This window comes from Nycticebus coucang, chromosome 10 (genome assembly GCF_027406575.1).
Source record: "Nycticebus coucang isolate mNycCou1 chromosome 10, mNycCou1.pri, whole genome shotgun sequence".
In the NCBI taxonomy this organism is placed as follows: domain Eukaryota; kingdom Metazoa; phylum Chordata; class Mammalia; order Primates; family Lorisidae; genus Nycticebus; species Nycticebus coucang.
This window is the reverse complement of record NC_069789.1, coordinates 102933526-102955060: the sequence shown is the minus strand read 5'-3', so window position 1 is coordinate 102955060 and position 21535 is coordinate 102933526. Positions and strand designations below refer to the sequence as shown.

General features: G+C 45.9%; 2 protein-coding genes across 4 annotated transcripts in view; one reads left to right on the top strand and one right to left on the bottom strand.

Moving 5' to 3' along the window:
- Window positions 1-4006: 4006 nt before the first annotated feature.
- SMIM42 (small integral membrane protein 42) lies at window positions 4007-4219 on the bottom strand. Its single transcript, XM_053606100.1, has one exon. It carries the CDS (start codon window positions 4217-4219, stop codon window positions 4007-4009), a length of 213 nt encoding a protein of 70 aa, XP_053462075.1.
- Window positions 4220-9009: 4790 nt separating this feature from the next.
- The window catches only part of LOC128596262 (antigen-presenting glycoprotein CD1d-like), a 59600-nt gene continuing 47074 nt past the window's right edge, over window positions 9010-21535 (top strand). The window contains exons 1-3 of one of the 3 annotated variants that reach the window (XM_053605893.1): window positions 9010-9068; window positions 9511-9653; window positions 12062-12144. The gene's annotated coding sequence lies outside the window, so the exon portion shown is untranslated. Of the gene's footprint in view, window positions 9069-9091; window positions 9171-9510; window positions 9654-12061; window positions 12145-21535 lie in introns of those variants that run through there. The other 2 variants (XM_053605898.1, XM_053605897.1) reach the window with 2 other exon arrangements.

Here is a 21535-nt window from a genome sequence, read left to right as displayed (position 1 = left end):
TGCCTTTACCCTCTGGTTCCTCATTGCCCATGGGCTGCTACACGGTGGTGGGCACTTGGTGGCTTGATGCCTGCAGGTGCAGGAGCTGGAGCTGCGGACGGGCCTCCCAGAGGGTGCTGGGGAGAAGCCATAAGAACGGACAACAGAGGCAGATACAAGGCCTCCCAGGCAGGGCAGCTGCTGCACCTCTTGCTTGAGAGGACACCACAACCTCATGCTGGTAGCATTTAAGAGCAAAAAGATTTTTGATAGAGAAAGAAGACCTTCCTCAAAGCAAGGGTGGTACTATTCCACAATGAATGCAGGAGGTAGTTTTTGAGAAAAAAATCACCTAGGCTCTGCTGTGAGAGTGTGGACAGAAAACCAGCCTCCCAATGCTCTGGGCCTCTTCTTCCCTTCTGTAAGGGGGTAGTGCCCTTTTCATCAGTGGCTGGCAGCATAGAGATGCTGTGTTAAGGGGCAGCAGGAACGCTTTCTGGATAAGAGAGTCCCATTACTGTGGACAACTTGACTGTGGTCCTTTATGGAGTTAGTGGGAGACGCTGACTACCCAGGCAGAGAAAGTCCCTTTGCCTACACTGCGGTTGAAAGGCCTAGTTTGCTGGTCCTTTGCTGTCACCTGGTGGCCATCAGCTTACAATGCAGTCAGGCTGTTTTGTCACTAAGACCCAAGTAAAGGAAACTGAGGAGCATGTGTGGTGTAGGAGGTTTGAGGAGTAAGGAGATCCTGGAGGACGGGAGGAAATGGCTGAGCTCCATGGGAGAAGGATGACTTTCAGTCCCTGGGGAGCGTGGAACGACCTGGCCCGAGAGTCTTAGTGCACAAGGCCAGTGAGCCTCATTTGCTCTCTTCCTATGCTCAGTGTCAGTGTTCCAGAACCACCGACGGTCCTCCTGAATCCCTTTGCAGGCGTTGCCCCTGCTGCCTCTCCATCCAGGGGGCTGGCCCTTCTCCTCCCGCCCCTCACCTGCTTCACAGCCACTCAGCCTTCAGCTCTCAGCCCAAGCATTAGACTTCAGGTGAGCCTTCTCCATCTTGTTCAGATTCCTTTGATATGCACTCTCATAAAGCCAAATTCTTTTTTCAGAGCACCCCTCTCTCCCCTGTGCCACATACACTGTGGGAAAGAGAAGATAGGGGCCTCTCTGCTGCCCTCGGTCCCCAGCACCCAGGACAAAGCCTGATGCATCGTGAGAGCTCAGTAAGTGTCTTGGGGGGTGGTGGTGAATAGAGTTGTCTGAACGAGAGAAGGGAAGATTTGGAGAGTGATTGGAGTGCTGAGGAGCTTTCTGCTACCTCTGAGGAGTGCACCCACCTTTTGTGGAACTCCTCCTGCTGAAGAGATACATGAACACTGTGCCCACTTGCAAGGTGCCACACCCTGTCCCACCCACAGCCACCCTTACCTCCCAAGCACACATGCTTAAGTCAAGAAGGGGTATGGTAGCTGGCTTGAGAGGAATGCTAATAGTTTCTACTGAAGGGACCCCACACTGCCAGAGAAGAAGGGGCTGTGCCTTCTGCTTGCCAGCCACGCAGTGGTCTCTTTCTGCTGAAGCTGGTCAACCACAAAAGCAAACACCACTGCTGCACCACCAGGCACTGGAGAAGCCAGGTGGCAGCTGGCCTGCATGGACTCCTCCTGGGGCTGGCAGCAGCACTGGCCTCTCCTTACGATCATGGGACCCCATGCTCCTCACTCTCTGTGGGTCAAAGTGGAAGTGAAAGAGTAACCTGTGTTTTGGGATGCAGAGCGCATGGGCATCTTACACTAGTGGAATGGAAGGCCTGAGGTTATATACAACTTCGTAAAGTGCCTACCATTACAGGCCCCTATGGCATAGGCTTCAACCCTCTGCTGATGCAATAAAACTATTTATCAGGCTGGGCATGGTGACTCACACCTGTAATCCTAGCACTCTGGGAGGAAGAGGAGAGTGGGTTGCTTGAGCTCAGGAGTTCAAGACCAGCCTGAACAAGAGCAAGACCCCGTCTCTACTAAAAAAATGGAAAAACCGAGGCAAGAGGATGACTTGAGCCCAAGAGTTTGAGGTTGCTGTGAACTTTGATGCCACCTGGCACTCTACCCAGCGTGACAGACACTCTGTCTCAACAACCCTCCCACAAAACTATCAAAGAACTGCTATGACCCCAAGTATCTTCTGGACTTCTGTATACAGTCGCACCAACACTAGCTATCCCATGAACTAATGATATGGATCCCCTTACCCTCCTCCACCCACTCAACATGAACAAGGACTACCCTTCATCCGAACTGCACCCAGCCTGGCTTATGTTTGATCCTAGGTCAGGATGAGCATCCAGCTCAAATTATGCTTGCTGCTGTGCAGAGTCCAAGGTTGGGGTGTAAAGGTTTGTGGAGATACTTGGGCATTTAGTTGGGTGTTGGGTGTGGGCATGTACATATGGGTATACATATGCGTGTCTGTTGCCATGTTTGTTATGTCCTGCAAGCAGGAAGTTATTAGCACCTTGTGATCCAAAATGAGGGTAAAGAACATTCAAGTGAAGTCCAGCTACAATAAAGGCACCGGGTTCCTGTCGTGTAGGTCATGCTGAGTCTGAACATCCCTAAAATTAAAAAATACCAAGTGCAGAACAGAACAGTTATGTGTGATCATGGCTGATGAGGTATTTGTTCAATGAGACATCTTATTTGAGAGAACTGAGTGTACAATCTTTGTCAACATGGCTGTGGCCCACATGCCAGGAAGGACTTTTTCTAACAGCATCCTGAGCACACCTGGATGAGTCTAAGCAAAGAGAAAAGGATTCTGAAGGAGGATGATCTTGGCATGAGTCTTCCAGAGTCAGGTGTATGGAAGAAAGGGAACACCTGATATGATGCTTCTAGAAGGAAGGGTTAACAGTGAACCTAGGCAAAGAGGTTTCTCTTCTACAAAAACACTCATTCTTTTTTTTTTTTTTTTTTTATTGAGACAGAGTCTCACACAGTCACCCTGGGTAGAGTGCCATGGCATCATGGCTTACAGCAACCTCAAACTCTTGGACTCCAGTGATCTTCGTGGCTCAACCTCCCAAACAGCCGGGACTACAGGCGCCAACCACAATGCCTGGCTATTTTTAGAGATGGGGGGGTCTCTCTTCTGCTCAGGCTGGTCTTGAACTCTTGAGCTCAGGCAATCCCACCCACCTCAGCCTCCCAGAGTTACAGGGATTACAGGTGTGAGACACCATATCCAGCTAAAAAATACTCATTCTTTTCAGGTAAATGGCTAAATACTCCCTAGGATAACCCAAACTGAAATGAATGCAAGTGTGGTTTTTAAAAAAACCTGTCTCTTTAATTTGGATTTCATTAAGTTGTTCCAGACTTGAAAAGGACAAATAAAATAAAAATTATCATTTTGAAATAAGCTATTTAGAAAATTTGCCAACCCACTGAGTTAAAGGATGGGGAAGAAGAAGAGAGAAAAATATTTGGTACTTCAAATCCTTTTTTTGAGAAGATATATTCTTTATTCTCAGCATCAGGTGAAGAGGAGGAAACAGTTTACCTAGAATTCAGGGTAGAGGGAGCTGTTCCACGTCAAGGATCTTCTGAACTGAGCTTGCAGTGCAGATGGCTTCATCACAAAGTTTGAGACACTGTGAGCTCCTAATAATTTCAGAGTCTCACATAATCAATACATGCCCGATTTATAAAGGACAAGTTGGGTCTTGTAACCAAATTAAATTTTCCATGTATTTCCTCTGTTAATGCAGAAATCAAGAGCCATTTATAATTTCAGTCTAGAAGATCCATAAGGAATAGACGTTCAAACTCAGAAGCCAGGACAAGCCCAGGAACAGCAGGATGAGTACATTTTGAGGGGAGACATCAGATGTCCCGGGGGACATCTGGCATTGGCAGAGTTGGGGCTGAGGCAGCTGTTCCCTCCCAGGCTCTGGGTGGTAAGACAGCTCTTACCAGGTGGCTGCCTGGTCTCCTGCGCAGCAGAGAGGCCCCCAGAGATGTGATCTTCATGCCAGCAGCGCCGCCTCCTTCCTTGGGTCTGGCTCTCTGTTCTTGTTGCCTTTGTCTTTGGTGACTTTCCAGACCAGAATGAGCAGAGTGACTAGAGTCATCAGGAGTGCAAAGAAGAAGAGAACTTTTATTAGGTAAGCAGGATCAGATATGACAGTGGTGAGCGTACCCTTGTCCCATAAGAAGGCTGGAAGCTGTGGGGAAGACATAGGCTTCTCAAAGACAGTCCAGGCAGAAGTACGGTGTAAGCAGACTGTCTGCAGGATCAAGACGAGAGAACTGGGCGGCTTGCTCTTTGTAATATCCTAAGAATGGGTGTGGCGCTGTGTCCTGCATCTACTGATCCTTTTCCTCACATGGGGCCATTTTCCTTTGGATGTAACAGAGAAGCCAGAGAGGTTTTCTTAGCAGAGTTGAACAGCCGCTTCCAATACAAACACAGTCCTGAGGTGATAGTTGGCTTGGCAGCACTTCTCGGCGGTGGGTGGGGTTTCTGGGGCTTTGTGATGTCACTTGATGGTGAGGCTAGTGTCTGAGTCAGAGCTTCCAGTCCAGAAATGTCTGCCCTCTGAGCACAGCCATCCTGGTGGCCCCCAGATTGCAAAGGGAGTGCCCTCCTTGACTGTGAAGATGTTACTTTAATTCTCTTTTCAAAAACTTTATTTTGAAATAAGTTTAGATATACAGGGAGTTACATAGATAGTAAGAAGACGTTCTGTGTACCCTTCCTCTAATGTTGCCCAGTGGTTACATCCAGCATAACAATGTGTGGATCATCTATGCTATTTTACCGTAATGGTAGATTCTTATTTTGATTGTTTTTCCTTTTGTTTTTGTTTTTGTGACAGAGTCTCATCACTCAATAGCTCTGGGTAGAGTACCATGGCATCATAGCTCACAGCAAATTCATACTCCTGGGCTCAGGAGTATCCTCCTACTTCTCGAGACTGGGACTATAGGTGGCTGCCACAACACTGGATAATTTTTCTATTTTTAAAATGTTTAATTTTTTAATTTTTTTAATTTTTTTTTTTTTTGTGATTTTTGGCCGGGGCTAGGTTTGAACCCTCCACCTCCGGCATATGGGACCGGCGCCCTACTCCTTAGCCACAGGCGCTGCCCAATTTTTCTATTGTTAGTAGAGGTGGGGTCTTGCTCTTGCTCAGCCTGGTCTCAGACTCCTGAGCACAAGGGATCCTCTTGGATTGGTCTCTCAGAGTGCTAGGATTACAGGAGTGAGCCACCACACCTGGCCCATAACTTTCCCTTTTTCTTTCTTTCTTTCTTTTTTTGCAGTTTTGGTGGGGGCCGGGCTTGAACCTGCCATCCCTTCTATGATACCTATATCCACACCCTGGAACATGTAAATTTTGCCTTGCAGGGCAAAAGATGAAATTAAGTTAGAGATCTTTTTTTTTTTTTTTTTTTTTTTTTTTGTAGAGACAGAGTCTCACTTTATGGCTCTCGGTAGAGTGCCGTGGCCTCACACAGCTCACAGCAACCTCCAACTCCTGGGCTTAAGCGATTCTCTTGCCTCAGCCTCCCGAGTAGCTGGGACTACAGGCGTCCGCCACGACGCCCAGCTATTTTTTTTTTTTTTTTTGGTTGCAGTTTGGCCAGGGCCGGGTTTGAACCCGTCACCCTTGGTATATGGGGCCGGCGCCCTACCGACTGAGCCATAGGCGCCGCCCTAAGTTAGAGATCTTGAGAGATGATTCTAGAATATCCATGCCCTTTAGCAGAGAGGAGGAGGGAATGTTGAGAGAGACTTATATGTAGAGGAGACAGTCATGAGATGAGAGAAGTGGCTGCAAGCCAAGGAATGACAAATCACTGCACTGATTTTAGAGTACTTTTACTCACTCTAAAAGAAACTCGTTAGCAGTTTTCTCTGTGTCCTTCATGGATCCTTGTCTCAGACCTACTGATTTCATCTCCCCAACCAGACTGGGCTTCTGAATCCCTCACCTTCCCTATTCCCTGTCACTCTCTCGTTTCATGCTTTACACGAGGCTGTGGTTTGACTGGTTCCCTCACATCACTTTAGATGAGAAGCTCTGTCTCTTACGACTGGTACTGAGGAATCTTTGGTGGAGCTGTGGACCTGGTGATCTCCTTTCTGATCAGTAGGAAATGGCCAGCCACTCACCATCCTCTGAACCGGCTGCTAAAGATATTGAGGCTGGATTGTTCTTCAGTTATTTCTAAAGAGGCAGGGCCCATCCTATGCACTGAGTCCCACTGGAGTGCCAGGCAGCCTGAGCTCTGTCTGCTATCTCCAAGGCAGACGCACCAGCTCACCCAGCACCTTGTCAAGGAAAAGCTTGCCATTGTCCAGGGCCAGCATCACTAGATGACCTAGATGTTTGTATCTGGAAGCCTAAGTAGAAAAAAATAACCAGAACATCACATGGTGGGTGGGGAAGGGGTGGTGGGGTGCACTTGCTCCACATTCTTACATTTTCTTTCTTGGGGAGAAACCCTATTTAACTTCCCTGGCCTCTCTTTGCTCTGGCTTGAATTTCTCCCAACTCCCCACTCCAGGGTGTAGAACACCTACTTGTGCCTGCTCTGTCACCTGCATGAGAGGCCTATAATTTTCCATTACAATGATGATGAAGTGGAGAGTCAGAATAACTAACCTTGACCTTCCCTGCAAGGAAGCCCACTGAGGCTGCACACCTGCACCATGTCTTCCAACATGGTCTTTATCAGTTACAAAGTTTTGTCATCTGCCTCATCTCTCTGTCTCCACCCACTGGTTCAGAATTTGGATAAGAAAAAGAGATCTGTTATATATTCAGGTAGGGAAAAGGGAGGTGTTATGTATTTTATGTTATTTTTTTTATTTTTTATTTTATTATTTATTTATTTATTTATTTATTTATTTTTTTGTAGAGACAGAGTTTCACTTTATTGCCCTCGGTAGAGTGCCGTGGCGTCACACAGCTCACAGCAACCTCCAACTCCTGGGCTTAGGCGATTCTCCTGCCTCAGCCTCCTGAGTAGCTGGGACTACAGGCGCCCGCCACAACGCCCCGCTATTTTTTTTTTTTTGTTGTTGCAGTTTGGCCGGGGCTGGGTTTGAACCCTCCACCCTCGGTATATGGGGCCAGCGCCCTGCTCACTGAGCCACAGGCGCTGCCGTATTTTATTTTTATTTTTGGAGACAGGCTCTCATTCTGTTGCCCAGGCTAGAGTACCATGGCATCGTCATAGTTCACAGCAACCTGAAACTCTTGGGTATAAGAGATCCCCCTGCCTCAGCCTCTTAAGTAGCTGGGATTATAGCTATTATTAGTATAATAATACAGCTATTATTAATATAATAATATTAATATCTCCATGCTAAGGAGAAGAAACCATCAGAAAGAAAGACATACACACATGAGAGAGAGAAAGAAAGAGAAAGAGAGATGCTGAAAGAGAAAGTAAAAATCCCTCCAGTCAAAGGTGATGGGCCAGGGACTCAGCTGGAGCGAAGCAGACTTAGGCTGCCCCGGCATTGCCATAATGCAATGATAAATGCTGGCAATGACTTTTTTTTTTTTTTTTTTTGAGACAGAGTCTCACTTTGTTCCCCTCAGTGGAGTCCTGTGATGTCACAGCTCACAGCAACCTCAAATTCTTGGGCTTAAGCGATTCTCTTGCTTCAGCCTCCCAAGTAGCTGGGACTGTAAGTGCCCACCACAACACCTGGCTACTTTTTTGTTGCAGTTGTCATTGTTGTTTAGCAGGCCCAGGCTGGGTTCGAACCCACCAGCCTCGGTCATGTCACCAGCGCCATAACCACTGTGCTACAGGCGCCAAGCCTGGCAATGGCTTTGGAATGTAGCATTCACTACATACTTTGTCTGCATTATTCCTCAAAAGTCCCTATGCTAGTGAGGAATCATGGTTTCACCTTGCCTCAGCATGATAACCCCCCAGATACTATGGTGTAAAACACCCCCAAATTTCACCTCTGATTTACCATAATTTCTCTCAGAGCTCCTGACTCAATGTCTTTTGCAAAATAGATGCTTGATAAATGTTTTGAGATGAAAAATGAATGAATGAATGAATGAATGAACAAATGAACAACCTTCATGGGCTGGGAGAACATTGATTTAGGATGATCAGAATGTAGGCACTTCTGACAGTAGAGAGAAGTGTAGAAAGAGAGAACAGACAGAGCAGGAAGGGAGGAGTCGGAGGGAGGAATTCCTCATAGGCGGAAAAAGGAGACGATGGGAGTGCAAAGAGGTACTAGGGGTCAAGTCATTGGTAATCAGTAAAGGGCATTACAAGCTCCTGAGTTTGCGCTGATATAAGGTGAATTGGGGATAGATAATAATACTGAACTGTATACTGGAAATCATCACAAAAAAGTAACTATGTGATGAAGTGAACATATTAATTTATTTGACTATAGTAATCAATTCACTAATGGGTTATTAGTAATGGGTCATTAAGTTTTGTTCCTTTAATAGAAAGGGCTACTAAAAGATACATCTTTTCCTGTGGAGATTCACTGGAATGACGGTCTAGACTTGTCCAAACTTGATACTGAAAAGTTAAACAATGAATGGCTGCATTAACTTTTTTTAAATTAGTTAACATGCGTCATCTACTGTATTTTTTCTTAATTACACTTTGTTTTAGTAGAAGTGGCTGTGTCTTTAAGAGCAGCTGCCAATAAATTAGTCTGAAAAGTTTCCCAGCTGACATCTGTGCAGGCTCGTAGTAAATGTAGAATATAAATGTCTTAACACAATAACTAAGAAAATGCCAGGAAGGCTAAGGAAGGCTATGTTAACCAGTTTGATGAAAATATTTCAAATTATATATTAAAAAAAACAAAAAGTAATATTTTCTTGCATTTTTATTTCTGCCAAAGTCTTTTTACAATTAATATTAGTATTTTCATATGTACATTCTGTGCTCTGCACCATTAATAGTTCTTTGAACAGCTGATTGCAAGGGAGCGGAGGGAGCAGCCTGCACAGGACAGGAGCTGCCGGTGGTGACTGGGGCGGCAGCAGCACAGAAGACAGAGGAGGGCTGGCAGCACCCAGGGTAAGCAGTTTTGCGGCCAAAGCTGGAAATGCCTCAACATTCTTTTTGGACAAAGGACCCTGTTGTTGAGAACTCACAATTTGACAAATAACGTTTCAAAAGGTGCTGGACCTTAGATATTTTGTTATTGGACTCATTTGCCTCTGTAGTCTCCGATTTACTCTCAGTTTCAGTTTTGGAGGAAGAAGTAGAGGAGTACAGCTTGCTCTGGCATGTAGTGACCTCAGTTTATTTTTTACAAGCTTATATACTTTTAACAATACTAAGTTTTGCATGTATACATTTTAATAATAAAATTAATTGGCAGCCAATGGTTTATATGATAAGAGTACAAAGAAGCCATGCAGAGCAACCACAAAACTTATTCAGCCGTTTGTCTGAGAAAACAGGTGCATTATGTAACTGAAATGCACATGAACTTATCTTGTTTTCCATTTCCAAGGTCCCTTCCAGGACATTCCATAGACAGCCAGACTCTGTTTGCAGAGTGCAGAGTCTGCCTCCCGTTAGACTAGTTTGCTGATCAGCTGGGAGGGTCTTAAAGGAACATCCCTTCACATGGACTCTGAGAAAGCTTCTTTAAACGTAAGTCAATGGCACTTGAAGTTACATTGAGGCTACAGGGATCCCTGAGTTCAAGAGCTCAAGATGAACCTGAACAAGAGCAAGACCCCATTTCTACTAAAAACAGAAAAACTAGCAGGGAGTTGTGTTTCATCCCTACACTCAGGGCCAATGACAACTTTGTCCCAAATACACAAATGCTTTTAAAATTTACCTTGACCTGCCAGAACTGACCACTTCCCCCTTGAAACCCTTTCCTCCACTTGGCTTTAGTGCACAGTCACCGTCCTCCTCTGCTCCTTCTCCAGGGCCTCCCTGCACCTAGTGGCCCTTCTGTATGTTTGGTGTTTCCCCAGAGTCCACTCTGAGTTTTTGTATCTTCTGAGATCTCAGATTATCTCATCCATTCTCATGATTTCAGTGATAACCCATGTGCCAATGGCTTGCCTACATGTATCTCCACTCAGATTTCGCTTCAAATTTCAGACTTATAAATCTAACTTCCCCTTGGCTTGCCTACTTGAACCTTCCACTGTGGTACAAGCATCTGCAATCATCACATCCCATTCATCACATCCAATCAAACCCATCATCGTAATCTTCCTGTTCAAATCTGTGTCTCCTCCATACCCTCTCTTCATGTTTTTTGTTTTTGTTTTTACTGAGATAGGGTCTCATTCTGTTGCCTGGGCTAGAGTGTAGTGGGGTCTTCATAGCTCACAGCAACCTCAACCTCGTGGGCTCAAATGATCCTCCTGCCACAGCCTCCTAAGTAGATGGAACTACAGGTGGGCACCACCACACCTGGCTAATTTTTCTGGGATTTTTTGCAGAGAAGAGGTTTTGCTATGTTGCTCAGGCTCGTCTCAGGCTCCTGGGCTCAAGCAGTCCTCCTTCCCTGGCCTCCTGAAGTGTTAGGATTATAGGTGTGAGCCTTCATGACAAGCCTCCATACCCTTTCTTCATATTTGTTTTCTTTTTTGAGACAGGATCTCACACTATTGCTTGAGTTAGAGTGCAGTGGCATCATCACAGCTTTGTGCAACCTCAAATATAATCTTTTTTTCAAAACAAGCTGGGAGTCATGCATACTAGGCTGTGCCTTCTTCCCAGCTCCTTCTCCAGGGCCTTGCTAATTAGCTGGCCACCATCACTTCCTCGAATCCATCCCCTCTTCCTTACCCTCATCTCTTCTGCATTAGTTCAAGCTTCCATTTCCTGGTCCTTATCAGTCCTTGCCTGGATCACTGCAATTATCTATCAACTGGTCTTACTTCTAGCAGTCTTCCCTTATCTGTCTTACTCAATGTTAACAGATAAATATACACAAATAAATTAGACCACCTCACTCAGAATCAATGGCAGTTCCTGTTGCCCAAAGTCTGAATGTCAGCACATGGCTCTACATTCATGGTGACCTCTTCGGTCTCCCTGCCTAGTCCTGTGGCCCCATGCATTTTATAATCCTTTGCAAAAGACAACTCACATCAACTCCAAGTCCCAAGTAGCAAAGTGGTGAAGAGAAGCAACTCTGGACTCAAATTTCCTGGTTTGAGTCCTGGCTTCATCATTTATTTTATTTTATTTTTTTTTGTAGAGACAGAGTGTCACATTATGCCCTTCGGGTAGAGTGCCATGGCATCACACAGCTCACAGCAACTTCCAACTCCTGGGCTTAAGCGATTCTCTTGCCTCAGCCTCCCGAGTAGCTGGGACGACAGGAGCCCGCCACCATGCCCAGCTATTTTTTGGTTGCAGTTCAGCCGGGGCCGGGTTTGAACCCGCCACCCTCGGTATGTGGGGCCGGCGCCTTACCGACTGAGCCACAGGCGCCGCCCAATGGCTTCATCATTTATTAAGAAAAATGTGACCTTAAAAAAAAAAGTGACCTTGTTCAATATATTTACTTAATATATTTGCTTCTTCAAGCCTCAGTTCCCTCATATAGGAAAAGGGCCATAATACCTATTTCAAAAGGTTGCCGTGAGTTAAAGAGTAGCGCCTAGCTCAGGGCAAGCACTCAGCAAGAGCTTTCATCGTTACCTCCTGGCTTATACACATGATGCTCACTCTGCCTGCAATTCTGCATCACCCCCACCCCCTGCTCTGCTTGGGCAACCTCTACTTAGGACTTGTCTCTGATAAGCTTTCCCCGACCTCCATCACTTCCAGGCCATAGTACTTAGCGCTGAAACTGGTTTCCCCCTTTTCCTGTGTGAGATGTGAGATGGTTTTCAGCTTGAGAGCAGGAATTGTGTCTTCAGTATTATATTCAGAAACTAGCATATAAATACCATTTACAGACCTGTTGGGTGAACAGATGAGTGATATTCTAGGTACGTTAATGTTTTAGTTATTCCAGAAACTTGGTTCTTCAGACAAAAATGCTGCCCCCATTTTATTTATTTTTACAATTTATTTATTGACAGGGCCTTGGTTTGGTGGGAAGGGAGCTCCTGCAGGGCTGAGCCACCTTGACTGTCTCAGTTTCCTCTTTGCACATGCTTACAAGGTAGGTTGAGCAAATAAAAAATGGTTTATAAGAGCACAGGCTCTAATACAGCACTTTAGATATTTTGAAGATTTTTTCCTGTAAACACAACCTGGTATGTGAGGCAGGAATAGAGAACAGCAGTTCTCAGGGGCATGGGGCAGTGGGTCTGGCAGTGTAGCAAGAGGATTCTAGACTTTTCCAAACCACACAGGTCCCTCTTTCCCTAAACTAGGCAAATCATTCATTCATGTATGTAGCCAACAAATATCAAGTGCTCTTGTGTGTGAGGTACTTTGGGTATGAAGAACAAAATCGGCTCACCCTGCCTCAGCTCTCATGGGCCTCAGTCTAATGGGGTAGAAGACAGACTATCAGGAGTCACTTGATGCCCAGCTGCAAAGTGCTAAGATGAGGAAGCCACAGCAGTGTCAGAGGTTAGGTTCAGGGTGAGGAGGAGTCAGTCCCAGGAAGATGAGAAAAGACAGGGAATTGAGGTGGGTGACAAGTGTACCAGGCAAAGGAAATAGCATTTGTGTGTCAAGTAGGACCATGTTGGTGCCTTGGAATTGTCAGTTAAACTGAGGACAAACAGGAGCATGCACCTCATTGTGAAGCAGGTTCACTAGAAACCAATCCCAAAGGAGGCTTCTCCTCCCTGGAGGTCAGCAGAGATCATCACTATGCCATCCACCAGGAAGGGGAATCCACACACTTCTAGCCACTGCATCTTGGACTGAAGTGCTACCAATGTTGGATGAGGCAGAACACGCTCACATGCAACAAATTATGAGAAGTGTATTCATTATTTACAAGTGGACAGTAAGGGATAAAAGAAATCTAGGATCCACTCAGAGCTGGTCCCATGAAGCTCAAGATGGACTTCTCTGCATGTGTTCCACTTGGGCCCCCTAAACAGCACACCCTGGGTTATCTACTTCAGGTGCAATATGACTCAATGGGCAAAGCTCTGACGGACATTCTACTTCCAGGGGAGAGAGGAACAAAGCCTGGCCTGTCTCAGGCGATTCCTTCTATCTCAGGATATTACATTCCCAGCATATTCTGTAGCTAGTCTTAGAGAACTGCAAATAAGAAAAAGGGGAGAACTAGGTTGGTCCAAGGTCACCTAGAGAGCTATTCTGCACTAACACTAAAGAAGTGGCATTAAAAGGTGGAAAGTCAGTTCTGCTACCCCGAACCATAGTGCAGTAGTACCTCATCTTCAATCTCTCCTAGATATAAATTCAGCATGGCATGGAGGTGAAGTGAAAGGGCATTGGTGGAGACCTGTGTCCTCAGCAAACGGATCAAGCATTGTCTTTTGTCCTCTTCTTCAAGTGAGGGGTCTGCAAGAGAAACACTCATAGCAAGGAGAGAGCAGCAGCTCAGTCTCTGGTCGGAGATAGGCCAATGGGCTTGTTGATCTGCTCTCTGTGATCACTAAAGCAGGGAGAGAAAGTTGACAGGGAAGAGTTGTCACTCTTACCATTTGATTTAATAAGGATGTGTGAGTCAAACAAACTGTGGAAATCAGTGTGAATTTCCCATGAACTAAATGAACAGTGTAGAACTGAAGAGGGTGTGAGCCATGTTGCTGTTCTCCTTCAAAAGGACCTAGAAACCAAGCCAGGAAGCCTACTTATACCACCAAGGGCAAGAACTCGGGGGTTATGGGATGCAGTTAAGCTGGAGCTAATGTCTCATGAGGGGATTGTGCACTGCGAGAGTTCCCAGGAAACTAACCCATGTGCCCATAAGAACTAGTATTTAGGCACCTTCCAAATGGAGGGTATCCATGACCAGAAAGACAGACACAACCAACAGACATTTGGTGCAGTTACATCCCCTCACTCTCCAACCCTCCCCAATTCTTCCTCCAGGTCCTTAGGGGAAGAGAGGCATTTATTCAAAGGCAGAATACATCACTTGGCCAAACCAAGTTCCACTGTTGAAGTCTGGCTGGTGCTGAGGGGAAGAAAGCAGTGAAAAATTTGTTGTGAGATCGACGTTTTTAAGTGGACCACACTAGACTGGACTTCTAATAACTAAATAAAAAGATAACCACAGACTGTTGGGGTTGGAGGAGAGAACTGAGAGTATGGTTGAAGGTACTAGTTAAAATCTCCTCAGGATTGTGTTTGTAGCATTCAGAATGTTCATTAAATTGCTTCCATATGCAAAAAGCTTCTCTCCCCCGCCCCAAGCCCCCGAGTTTGTTAAAGGAATGATCACCTGTGAAGATGACTGGAACACAGACGGAGAGAAGGCTGGGGGACTAAGAAAAGGTCAGGCCACGAAGGCCTCCTTTAGGTGTTTGGATTTTATTCTGGGGGCAAAGAGAAGCCATGAAATGTTTTAGTGATCAAATCTGCATCTCAGAATGATTCAGCAGGGGATGAGGAGGGGACTGGAGACGGAAATAATTTAAGTGAGAGATGATAGTTATTTGTGAACGGCAGTGGGGATGGAGAAAAGGAGGAAAATATGTAGCTAGAGGATCATCCCGAATTTCTGATTCGAGACAAGCGTCTCCTTCCCCACCTCTCCTTCCAGCTGACGCCCCCCCCACTCCCCGTTTCCAGCCCTTGGTCTCCATCTGTCAACGTCAGTGTTGGACAGATGCCTCGCTGCTGCACACAGGGACCTGCAGGGCTGTGGGCACTCATCATCATTTCCAGTCTTCCCAGCAGTAAGAGGAGGTCTGTGACCCAAGAGCCGTCTGGTCTCACTGGTCAGGACACGGGGTCCTCGTGTCTAAGTGACTTGCCTAAGACACCACAGCTGGTTCGTTACAGAGTCCAAATTTCACACTCAGCTTTAGGACTCTTTAAGCAACACTTCCTTGCTGCATCCCGAAGTTAAGCAAGAAAAAGAAAAATAAAGATATAAAAGGAAAGTTGGTCTTTTGACGAGAGGGAGGATGTCATGGTCAGTTGTAATTTTGCCTTTACAAGGCAACTGGAGGGGGGAGGGAGAGGGAGCGTGCCTCTGACATTTTCAAGTTATAGATTCCATGGAGCTATGTCTTGTTTTAAGTTGCTTTAATGCATTGTATTAGATCTTCAAACAGAATAAAGGTTATTTTGAAACTTAAAATAAAAAAAAAGAAGTACTCAAAATACCTAGTCTCCAGTACAGCAAACCAAACAACGGTGGACCCGCCCCCGCTGCCGGGCCTTCCATAGCGCCCACGCATTTTGGTCTAGGTGTCCACCCAAGTCGAGAAGGTAAAGGCAGTTCCTAGCCAGAGACCCGCCCCGGAAGTGGGGAAGTGCGCATGTGCATCAGGGTCTGGCCCGCCCCGGAAGAGGTGGAGAAGGGGGGTTAAAAGGGGTGGCCCGGCGGTACTCTAGCGTTCCGTTAGTGGGTTGCGGGCAGTGGCAGAACTCTTATGTAGCCGTAGTAGCGCTGTCTTACGGTCTTGCCCTGGCACTCGCCCCGGGAGTCTCCAGTGGTCCAACGGAACAAGTAACGGGACTGGAAGCGCCCTCTCCTCCCCTCTCATTGCTGCGAGTAGAGGAAATTGGCTAAGCCCGCTGGCTAGTGAGGATCGAAAGGGGCCGCTCGGCTGGCTCTCGGGCGCTGTGAGTGTTGTAGTTCTGCAGGTCGCGGTCCACGCTTCTAAGAGGAAATCGTGGAGGCCATTTGGTCCGAGCTGGGTCAGAGATGTTGCTTCCAAAGGGGAATCGAGTACGGACTGGCTTCGCGCGTGACCTCACTCCTACCTGGCCTTCCAGGACACTTGTTTTCCCTCTCTATAAGCCCCTTGCCACTTACAGACCTCCTTTATTATCACACACTGGCTCCCTCTAGTCTTAAGTATCTCATCTTGGTCCTCTTCCCACTCTGTGCCTCCATCCTTCTCTTACTCTGAGAACCTTTGTTTCTGGAAAGGTTCTGGAAAGGACAGGATGCCACGGTGAATTTAGGCACAGGCAGATCTGAGCCACACCACTACGGAGCCTTGCTGTTTTCCTTTCTGCTTCTTTTCTGATCTTTGCTTCTTCCTGGTTGTACTTCTGTGTAGCCTCTTTGCAGCTTTTCAGTATGGTGGCTGGTCCTTGGCCATAGAAGGTAACGCCTTTACCAGCTATTTTCTCTCTGGCCTCGAAAGCCTGGTAATGCAACAGAGGGCTCAAACCTTGAGTTGACAGTAGATCAGGGTGGGAAGTGAAAGAAACTGGAGAGAAAGAGAAGGGAAACTCCTGAACTAGATTTGATAGAAGTCGGGGAGCTATATGGCAAAATAGGGGGAAGAAAGAGTAAACCGTTTTCCTTGTGCTTCCAAAAACTATTTGGTGCTGGCTGTGTCCAGGGCTCTGAGCACTCTGTGCTGGGGAGGTGCTGCTCAAATCCACCCAGATGCTGGGAGTCCAGTCCAGGAGGACATAGATAATACTGCTGAGCAGTGCAGGATGGCATCCTTTTCTATCTTCCTGTGTGTTCTGCTCATTCTCATCCTTCCCTCAGTTAATTCCAAAGTATTTTGCCTCTTCATATCTCCCTCTGTTCCATACTCCTCTTTCCATCCCTAAGTCCCTTTCTCCCCTCTTTCTAACTCAAGCTGTTTTATTTGTATCTTGCTGTTTTGTCACTTTGACATCAGAAAGTATTGCAAGGACAACTATGTTCATAGGTTTAGTAACAGAATTCTCCGTGCCTGATATCATCCTCAGTGAGAAATGTTTATTCATTTCAGGGCTCTGCGTTCGCTCAGCATTTAGGTACATTTTTTGTACTAGAATTGCAAAGTTTTCATGGCCAATGCTCCAGAATCAGAATGCCATGAAGCCCAAATTAACTTAATTTTTCTCCTGCCTGTTTAGTGGTGGGAGGAATTTGATGTTTGGGAAGTTAATCTCATGGAGACAATAGTCAGGTGGGACCCATCAGGGTGTGATAGGAAGTAGAAACCTGTATGAATTAGGAAGATAAACCTTAAAAAAGCATTCCTTTGGCTCAGTGAGTAGGGCGCGCTGGCCCTATATACCAAGGGTGGCAGGTTCAAACCCAGCCCCGGCTGAACTGCAACCAAAAAATAGCCGGGTGTTGTGGTGGGCGCCTGTAGTCCCAGCTGCTCGGGAGGCTGAGGCAGGAGAATCGCGAAAGCCCAAGAGAGCTGGAGGTTGCTATGAGTCCTGTGACATCATGGCACTCTACTGAGGGTGGTAAAGTGAGACTCTGTGTCTACAAAAAAAAAAAAAAAAAAGCATACCTTAGTGGACTTACCAGTCTAGAACAGGAATATTATCATGTAAGAAGATATTTTTGAAATGTTCATAGGTACCTTTTTTTTTTTTTTTTTTGTAGACACAGAGTCTCACTGTACCGCCCTCGGGTAGAGTGCCGTGGTGTCACACGGCTCACAGCAACCTCTAACTCCTGGGCTTACGCGATTCTCTTGCCTCAGCCTCCCAGGCAGCTGGGACTACAGGCGCCCGCCACAACGCCCGGCTATTTTTTTGTTGCAGTTTGGCTGGGGCTGGGTTTGAACCCGCCACCCTCAGCATATGGGGCCGGCGCCCTACTCACTGAGCCACAGGCGCCACCTCATAGGTACCTTTTTTTTTAGTTTGTTCTAAATTGTCTTTTTCTTTTTTGAGATAAAGAAAAGATGATGGGTAGAGTCTCCTCATAGCTTACAGCAACCTCAAACTCTTGGGCTTGAGCAATCCTCTTGCCTAAGCCTTCTGAGTAGCAGGCACCCACCACAATGCCTAGATACCTTTTCTATTTTTAGTAGAGACAGATTCTTGCTTTTGCTCAGGCTGGTCTCGAACTCTTGGGCTCAGGCAATCCACCCACCGGAGCCTCTCAGAGTGCTATGATTTACAGACATGAGCCACTGTGCCTGGCCCTAAATTGTCTTTTTGGAGGGAATGCACTGAAGGATAGATCTTCCAAAGAATAAATAATCTAATACCTATACTTATTTAGCTTAAGGGTGCTTTGCAATACCTGTGGGCAGTAAATTCACTTCTAAGGTTGTCTATGACTAGTACTAGCTTCACTTAGATTTTAGAGAATGAGATCAACCGCAAAGAGATAAAATCCATCTGAGATTATGATCAAAATAATTCTCTGAGCCCCAGCTACCTCTGTGCTGTCACCTCCTGCCCTTTTCCTTATGGTCACTGTTGTAGCTACTCTGGCTTTATTGCCATTCTGTGACCATGCTAAGCACACTTCCTCTGCCTAGAAAGAGTGTCTTTGTTCAGATCTTTACTCAAATGTTCATTTTTATCAAGGGGCCTTCTCTGACCGTCATGTAAAATAGAACCTTTATCACTCTAAATCTTTCTTTTCCCCTTAGTATTATTAACATTTGAAAATATTATATTTGCTTACTTCCTTACAATTTGTTCCTCAAACTAGAAAATTAACTCCATGAGAGTAAGGTATATGTTGTTTCCTTAGCCCCTAGAACTTGGTATCTAGAAGGTACTCATTAAGTACACGTAGAATGAAAGAATTGTTCTTACCATTTACAGAGCACCTATTATGGGTCAAGAACTGTGGTGTACAATGTGGAGTCTACAGAGGTGAATGCAATATAGTCCTTGGAATAACAGGCTAGAAGAACTATAGAATGATCTACTTGATACTTCATTAACCATATAAGAGATCATAAATCTGAAGTGCTCAGGTCATCTCTGTGTGCCTGCCCCGCTTAGCACACTTTCTAACTGCCTTCTGTGCTGCTCTGGTAACTCTGGGACCACTTTCCCTCTGTGTTCTTGTGTAGGAAGGATCAGGCTGACCAGACAAAGAACACACAAAGGGGACAAAGGAGACTTCCTGTGGACTTACATTATTATTTTCTCCTTGTAGTGATGCTGGTAGTCAAAATAGGCTACTAAACTTGTTTTTGTCTTTTCTGCAGATGAAGAGTGGCTATAATTCACTCACTTAGGTACTCACATGTGTGTTACAGGTTTTTCCTATTGTTTGGTTGTGTTTCTCTGCTCTTTTCTGAATCTGGCAGGAGTACCTTCCATTGGCTCAACTAAGAAGCTGGTTTGCACCCTAAAGTTAAAGAGTCCGCTGAGAAAATGAAGCCAGCCTCCTTTGGTCCTCAGTGAGAGTTTCTTGTTCTTAAGTGGAGAGATCATTCTTTTTTTTTTTTTTTTTGGCCGGGGCTGGGTTTGAACCCACCACCTCCGGCATATGGGACCAGCGCCCTACTCCTTGAGCCACAGGCGCCACCCGGAGAGATCATTCTTTCTGGGGCTAGGAATCCTGCCTCTCCTCCGGAACCTCAGTCTCCAGCTCCTCTGCCAGATCTCAGTCAGTCTGACGTCAGGAAGTGGCTAGTTGTGATGCCCCAGATGGCTGTGGGGCCTCCACCACTGTTGGCTATTGCCTCAGTGTTTCAAGAGGTGGATTTTGATTGTCTGTCTCCAAAGCTGGGCCAGAACTTCTGTGCCAGACACAAATGGGGGAAGGGACAGTGACACTGCTCCAGAGTGTCCACAGGCAGCAGATCAGGCTCAGGCAATAGCAAAGGCAGTCAGAACTCCCAGTGTGTATCATGTGTGAGGCCTACTGGCAGCAGCCCCTGAAATACTTGCATACCACTTCATCTCCTTCCTTTTTGCAGCCATACTCCTTAAAAGTCTAAATGTGCTGAGTCTGATGAAGAGTTCAGCGCATGCTACCCTAACACAGTGCTGGAAAAACCTATGTGTGTGAACACAGGGACAGTTTCATTTGACTCTCAGAGCTGATTGTGTGTCAGAGAACACACATTTTTCTGCCGTCTTTTAGGGAGAAGGCAACCTTCTCAAAGAAAATACTGAAGAGAAAAAAGTACCTTCTTAGCCCTTCTAGAAGGATAGTTGAGCATGCCCTGCAGATGTTGGCTAGTGTGCTAGGGGAAAAAAGGAGCCAATTTGAGCAGTGGACTCTAGGTAACATTCTGTTTGAGCTAAAGAAGTTGGTTATCCACAAATATCACTCTATCAGCATCTCTTCCCCAGTTCTCCAGCCACTGTTTCCACTGGGGCTCCACTGTTTGTCCTAAACATCACCTCTGTCATGGTGCCAGCTGGTTTCAACCTCCAGTCCTATTACCCACTTCTTTTGGTCAGTGCCTTTGCTCTTTTGTCTGGACCATAAATGGACATGAGAAATCCATTAGTTGAGGAGGAAAGAAGGTTTTGTCATAATGCCTTTCTTTTATTTTCAGTTTTTGGCTGGGGCTGGGTTTGAACCCGCCACTTCTGGCATATGTGGCCAGCGCCCTACCCCTTTGAGCCACAGGCACCGCCTTTCACCTTGGCATTAGCCTTGGCTTCTGGTCGTCTTTACTCTGGGAAGCCTTACCTGACCCCTCACACCCCAGACCAGGTTTGGGACATTTCCTCAAGCTTATTTGCTCCTACTTAGCACTTAATTGTGCTGAATTATATTTTGAGGTTTGGGTGTGTATCTGCCTTGCTTTGTGTAAGCTCCAGAACATGGCCTATTTACTGTTCACCACCATGTTCCTGTACTGAGTACACAGCACTCAGTAGATACTTGTTGGAGGAATAAAGAACGTGACCCTTTGTCTTAGCTAAGGCCCTGTACACACCTTCTTCCTTCCCTTTTCCCCATTGTTTTTCTATAGCTCTGACCCCACCCCTTGTAGGATAATATTTAGAAATAAACATATCCTACATCAAGCACACAAAGTAAATTCAGTGTGAGTTTAAAATGACTTGCTTTTCTTCCAGAGGCCTAAGAGATTTGGACCCCCCCTGGGTTACTCACAGAGTTAGGCTAAAATTTCTTAGGCCTTTTCTCTGAAGCAGTACACCCCGTGAAGCCTGAGATCAAAGGGCATACCGCCCTTCCTCAGAGATACGGGCCAGAGGGTTGACATATGTTAATAACATATTGTCAGAGGTCCATATGTGCTCTGCCCTGAAGGAAGGACACAGTCATTACTTAATACTGAGTAAACTGAGTGTATGCTTGAAGACATTCTTCTATTAACTCTGCTCCCCTGTGGCTACTTTCGTCTTTGTGCCTTGCTCGGAAATCAGACAATGTTTAGAAGAAGAGGTTTACTACAAAGTGATTGTATTGATATGATAACAAAATATTTCCTTTCAAGTTAAATTTCCTTTCATGTTAAATTTCAAATAGGTAAAAGAAGATAATGAGACTAACAGATAATAGATTAAGTGTGTACGTGACTAGAAAAGTATAAAACCTAAACTTGGACTAAAGAATTTTGCTATATGCCATCTCACGGTGTATAGTCTGTTTCTTGACCTAATAATTACAGGAGCGAGTTTACACCCACGGCAAAGCTGCTGTTCGTTCGCGTCTCCGGTCATGCAACAACCCCTCCCCAACCCCCCTTAATGGTCTTACGTGTCTCTTAGCCTGCTTGCTGCTGGCTACATGGAAGGGTACCGGA

Bases quoted from the DNA above. Each gene is read 5' to 3' on its own strand.
- SMIM42 (XM_053606100.1), bottom strand. From the start codon at position 4,219: ATGTCTTCCCCACAGCTTCCAGCCTTCTTATGGGACAAGGGTACGCTC.